The sequence below is a fragment of the Myotis brandtii genome, unplaced genomic scaffold (genome assembly GCF_000412655.1).
Source record: "Myotis brandtii unplaced genomic scaffold, ASM41265v1 scaffold2561, whole genome shotgun sequence".
Classification (NCBI taxonomy): domain Eukaryota; kingdom Metazoa; phylum Chordata; class Mammalia; order Chiroptera; family Vespertilionidae; genus Myotis; species Myotis brandtii.
In genome coordinates, this window is record NW_005359721.1 from 407,346 (window position 1) to 413,222 (window position 5,877).

Consider the following 5,877-nt stretch of genomic DNA (forward strand, 5'->3'; position numbering starts at 1 on the left):
TCTTCCCCCCTCCCGACAAAGGGCGCCTTGTGTCCCCCACCTTGCGCCGCCTCCCGGCCCCAGGGAACCTCAGCACCGTTAGTGTCAAGGGAGCGTGTCTGGAGGTCCTAACCGACCGGATCCCCCACACCCAGCGAGATGCCGCGCTGTCCACGCCAACAGTCACCTCAGTCCAGAAAACAGCGATTTTAATTTGAAAGCGATTTTATACGTGAGTGAAAGGGGCCTTGTGTCCCCCACCTTGCGCCGCCTCCCGGCCCCAGGGAACCTCAGCACCGTTAGTGTCAAGGGAGCGTGTCTGGAGGTCCTAACCGACCGGATCCCCCACACCCAGCGAGATGCCGCGCTGTCCACGCCAACAGTCACCTCAGTCCAGAAAACAGCGATTTTAATTTGAAAGCGATTTTATACGTGAGTGAAAGGGAAAGAAACCCCAGAGAGAAGAGCTGCAGGGCAAAAATCATGCAGCCCCGGCACCCCATCTCTGCAGGCCAGCCACCTCCCCTCAACGCCCGCCTGGCCCAGGGCAGACGGGAAGAGATGGGCAAGGGGTTGAGAGGGCCAGGGCTTCAAGAGCCCCAGGGCCACCGTCTTGGGGCCCTGCCTTTCCCACATTCCACCTCCACCACTGGCATCTTAGTCAACCTGGGGAAGTACAGTACTTCTTTGAGTCTAACTGTAAATCTCTATCCTCAGAGGAAATTAAAAATAGCAGATGGGTTCCTACATCTCTACCCACCCCTTCACCACCACCACCTTATTTCTCAGTCTGACTGCAGGAGGTGACGTGCGAGAGGTGACTCCGGACAGGGGGCAGTGACAGAGTAGCCCCGAGCTGCCAGGCTTGGTTAGAGGAAGGCCTGTCAGAGCCCTACTCCCATGTCCATCACTTTGGGGGGCCTGCCCCCCAATATCCATCTCTGGGAGAGTTCCCATATCCACTCTCCAGACAGGGAGCTAAGTGAGGCAAGATGAAAAGGAAGCAAGGCCCTGGGAGAAGGCCAGTGCTTTGTGCTGGGGAAGATCATTCCAGGCGGGGTGGGAACTCACCCCAAGTCATGGCAGACCCAGACCAATTCAGAGGCCCGAGGCCACTGAAGGAAGAGGTCCAGCTCTCATAGGGCCTGGGGTCCCCTCTGACTTGGGATATCAAGCAAACCCCTTGGAGGGTTGATGGATCCCCTGGAGGTCTCAGTCCTGCTCCCTAGTCCTCACCCCACCAAGACTCCAGGCACATGGCCCTCCCCACCCTGCCCCAAGGCTTGGCGTCCCCCTCGGATGTGCACTCCTCAAGTGCGGGAAGCACCACGTCTGTGTCTGGGCTCAAGCCAGCTGGTGGGGCGCCTCGAGCATCTCCATGAGGAAGGTGTCGATGGGGGTGTCACCGATGAGCTTGAAGAAAAACAGGTGCTCTAGACACTTAAGGCCAATGGATCTGAGAGCAGGAAGACGTAGCAGCAGCTTGGCAAACCTGGGGGGGGGGCGAGAGAAAGGGAGTGAGAGCTGCAATCGCATGGGCCCTGAACACACCCGTGGCCCCCCAACCTCCACCCCATGGGATCCTCAGTCCCCACAATCCCTCGCCCCCACAACTCCTTCTTACCGTCCCTGCTGCTCAGGGTACTTCTGTTTGCAATAGGTCTCCAGTGATGCGTACACTTTCTCCCGCAGGACCTCCACCTCACTGGGGTTGGAGAGGCCCTTGGCGTCTGGAACAGCAGGGAAGAGAGGAAGGAGGAGGAGGCAGGCCAATCACATCAGCACAAACGGGGAGATGTGGCCCACGTGAATAGCTGTTCCCTTCCGGGCCCCATCTACTTGCCCTTCTCCAGATGCCTGGTCAGGGAGCAGGGCACATGGGGTTTGTGGGAGGGGTCAGAAGGGGAATGCATCGTGGATATGGGATGTTCTTAGTTATCTGGGAGATTTCCGGGCAGAGGGTCTTACTGAGGGGATAGCTGGGTAACTTAGGAGTCTCCGGAGAAGAGGAGGCTCCAAGGTTGCTTTGGTCTTGAGAGATGGGATGACCTCCTCTTACCTGGATTGAACAGAATGATTGCCCTCAGGCAGCCAAGCTCTGTCTTGTCCATCCTCATGTCACGCATTTTGGACACTAGCTCTGTCAGCACCCTGGAGAGGGACCTGCAGGTCACTCAAAGGTCACAGCTCAGCCAGCCTTGGACACGGACCAGCCTATAGCCCCACCCCCTCCACCTATAGGCCAGCCCAGCGGCGGGCCACTGACCGATCAAAGATGGCTCCCACGCCTGCAGAATGGGCTGAGTTGCGGTGCACGTGAAGACCTGTGGCGAGGAGGATGCCATCTCGGACATCAATGGATCGATGGGAGAAGGAGGCAATGAGGAGCTCATTCCAGCCTGGGCGGGGAGCAACAAGGGCCAGGAGCCAGAGATCAGGCCATGGGATTCAAAGCACACCAGGGGAAGAGAAGAAAAGGTGGCGAGGTCAATGAGCTTGGCTCCCTGAGTATGCAAGTGTGCACTGGGGTCACTGAAGGTCATGTCAAAAGGGGTCAAATGTCAAGAGGTCAAAGGGATCCAAGGTCACTGACCTGCCCGTAGCAATATGACCTGGTCATCCAGAGGCAAGGAGGAAAAGTGTGGGATCCTCTTCGCCCACTCAACAAGCGTGAATAGCTGTTTGTCAGCTGCCTGACAGATGTTAGTCACGGGGTCGTTTGGCTGCAGGGGGTGGGGGGTAAGAGTTATGGGAGGTTTAGAAGTACACTGGGAGCCCCCTTGTAAGAGACTTTGATACCCCCTCCTACAACGTGGTATATCTCTTCAAGCCCCATCTAAACTGACCCCTATAAGTCAGGCTTTTCTTCTGGCATTTGTGAAAACATTTATTTGGGACTTGCTGTGGTTCTGCCAACCAGTGGGTTGTTCTGGGGGTGGGACAGAGGACACTATCACACCCACCTCAGATATTTAAGAGACCTTGTTTGGCAGCACTTCCAGTCCCAGACAGTGTTAGGAGGGTTGTGAGGTGAACGGAGGGGAGGTGGAGGCAGGACAGACCTAGGCTCCCACTTCCCCAACCCCCATCAGGGAGAATGGATTGACCCCATCACTCACGCTGCTGCCGCTACCCCCGGTTCCCCCAGGACCCTCAACGCCCTGGTCACTCTTCTGCTCCACAGCAAGCTCTGCCTCCAGGATCCTGTCCACAGGCATCTCCTCGGGGGCTCCCCCAGCCCCCTCCCCATCCCCGTCCTTGTCCTTCCCCCGTTGACGCTCCTCCTGTACCGCTGGTGGGGGGAGGGAGGACAAAAAGTGGAAAGTCAGCAGCCTGCCGTGAGGAGGTTCTGAAATTTCCTTAGGGCCTTATCAGCATCTGATGGCCCTGAGGAGATATTTATAGGAACTGGGGAAGTCACTACAAATAACAGACTAGGGACAGTCTGGAAGCAGGGGTTGTAAAAGGGCACATAAGCCAAGAAGGAGAAGGGAAGGAGAGGATAAAGGAATTAGGGAGAAAGCTAACATTTAAATGAGGGCCAAGCACATTTTAACATTCACTCTATTATAACAACCCTGTGAGTTCTTGTCTCCATTTTTTTTCCCTTTTCTCTTTTCCTTTTTTTGTTTTTTTTGTTAATCCTCACCCAAGGATATTTTTTCCATTGATTTTGAGAGAGAGGGAGGAAGGGAGGGGGAGAGGGAGGAAGGGAGGTGGAAAGGGGGGAGGGGGAGGGGGAGGAGAGAGAAACACTGATCAGTTGCCTCCCTAACTCCTTAGATCACACGTGCCCCGCCCCATCTAGGGTGGGGATCCAACCTGCAACACAGGTACATGCCCTTGACGGGGAATGGAACCAGTGGACCCTTCGGAGTGCAGGCCAATGTTCTAACCACCGAGAAACACCGGCCAGGGGCTCTTGTCTCCATTTTTAAAGATGAAGAATTTCGGCCTAGAGAAGTTAAATAGCATGCCCAAGTTCACACAGTACATGGTAAGTCATACAACTGAATCCAAGAGTGCCTGCCTGCAAAGTCTGTGCTCTTCTGACTCAACACAGAGGCAGTATAAGGAGCACCGGCCTGGGTCTTCAGAGACGTGAGTTCTGATCGCAGCTCTACCACTCATTTATTGCATGGCCTTGGAGAAGCTAGGCCTCAGGCTCATCTCGAAAATGAGATTTGATCAAGATACTCTCTACAGGGTGTCTCTCAGAATTCCAGAGTCAGACTGAAGAAGGTAAGATTAAAAAAGGGAAGGTGCCCTGAGGTCTTCGGTAAACTCTGTAGCTTAAGAGAGTGGAATCCCAGAGTTTGGAGGAGAGACCAGAGAGAGGGCACTGGGTCAAAGAGAGGAAGGGATATTCAGGTTAGAGAGGGACACAGAGAGCCCATCACGGGTAAGGAAAGAGCCTACCCTCACACCAGGCTAGGCAGGGGTCACAGGGACAGGCCAGAGGCAGAACCATTAGGAAGGAAACTCAAGGGATCAGATGAGGGTTTCCGGGAGAAGAGCTGATGAGGGAGAGAGAGATCAAATATCGCCCTCTGGAGGAGAGAGAAAACAGTCCCGTCTTCCCTAAACCTTCCCTCTTCCCCCTCCCTCCTCCCTCCTCTCCCAGAGGGTAGACTGGGAAGCCTGGGTGGGCAGGCCCTTACCTTCCCTCTTCATACCAGTGGCCAAGCACTTCTGATAGCGGCAGTACTGACAGCGGTTCCGCTGGCGCTTGTCCACTGTGCAGTCCTTGTTGTCCCGGCACGAGTAGGTCAGGTCCTTGCGAATGGTGCGCTTGAAGAAGCCTTTGCAGCCCTCGCAACTGTAAACGCCATAGTGTTTGCCTACAGGGGGAGGGGAATGGCAATAGCAAGGCTGCATGCAAACCGCTCACCATTAAGTCTCTTGCCAAGTCTGCTCTGTGTTTGCCACACACAGAGCTGGGAAACAAGGACGTGAGGTGGTCCAGTCCACCCTTCCCTCTACCGCCCCCCATCCCGTCTGAGCTTCAGGTTCTTTAGCTCTCACTGGGCCTCCCCCAGCTACTTGCTCCAAAGAAACCCCATGAGGCCCTGGGAATCCCACAGGGGATGGTCAGTGGCAGACATAATATCTCTCTCTCTCTCTTCCTGTCTGCTGGTCCTCTGAGCCCCATACCTGAGCTTCGGTCCCCGCAGATTGCACATAGCCGTTTGCCAGCCCCAGGGCCACCTGGAGGGGGTGGACAGTGCAGGCCCCGGACCCCTAAGACTGGTGGCTTCACATCTTCAGGGGGGCCAGACCCACCCCCAGGGAGCGACACTGTTGAGTTAATCTGGGATAGGGGAAATAGGGAGGTCATGGGGAGACTCACTGGGAAAGAAAATCAGAGGTGATGGAAATCATGCCCTAACACCTCGGCAGGGCCCTGCATTGCACATCCCGGAGAGCAGTTACACTGCAGTCTGCGGGGAGGGCCAGCCTTGGAGCACAACCCAGAGACTAGACACACAGTGTCCCTTGAGATAGTGCAACACAGTGGCCCTGAAAGGTATGTATCTCAGAAGGGCAGGTGGGACCAAAAGGGCAGAAAGTCACTGACAGGTGAAAGGGACATCAGGAATATTGGGGTTCCTTTTGGGGTTGGGGTGGACACATGCACTGCAAGATCAGTCACCTCAGGGGATCTCACAGGGACAACAGGCCTGCCAGAATTAGAGGTCTGGAGGTCAGTGGGTCATGGGGAAGTTCACACAAGGATCTAGGGTCACAAGGAAATGCAAGTGGAGAGGCAGAATGTGGGTCACAACCTCTCACCTGGGGACTGCTGACAGGCCCGGAGAATCCTGGGGGAGCTGGAGGGGGCAGGCCAGGGGAGCCCATGGAAGAGCTGATGACAGGGAAGGGGGAGCCCAGGGGAGG

General features: G+C 55.8%; 1 protein-coding gene across 3 annotated transcripts in view; it reads right to left on the reverse strand.

The window, feature by feature from the left end:
• Positions 1–371: 371 nt before the first annotated feature.
• Positions 372–5,877, reverse strand: part of RXRB (retinoid X receptor, beta) — a 6,079-nt gene continuing 573 nt past the window's right edge. Inside the window, exons 3-11 of one of the 3 annotated variants that reach the window (XM_014541026.1) lie at positions 5,773–5,877; positions 5,134–5,290; positions 4,641–4,820; positions 3,099–3,271; positions 2,573–2,702; positions 2,246–2,378; positions 2,039–2,142; positions 1,604–1,709; positions 372–1,471 (exon numbers count right to left, since the gene is read on the reverse strand). In XM_014541026.1, coding sequence (XP_014396512.1) covers positions 1,324–1,471; positions 1,604–1,709; positions 2,039–2,142; positions 2,246–2,378; positions 2,573–2,702; positions 3,099–3,271; positions 4,641–4,820; positions 5,134–5,290; positions 5,773–5,877 — 1,236 coding nt within the window. In that variant the 3' untranslated portion in view covers positions 372–1,323. Of the gene's footprint in view, positions 1,472–1,603; positions 1,710–2,038; positions 2,143–2,245; positions 2,379–2,572; positions 2,703–3,098; positions 3,272–4,640; positions 4,821–5,133 lie in introns of all 3 variants that reach the window. The other 2 variants (XM_014541027.1, XM_014541028.1) reach the window with 2 other exon arrangements.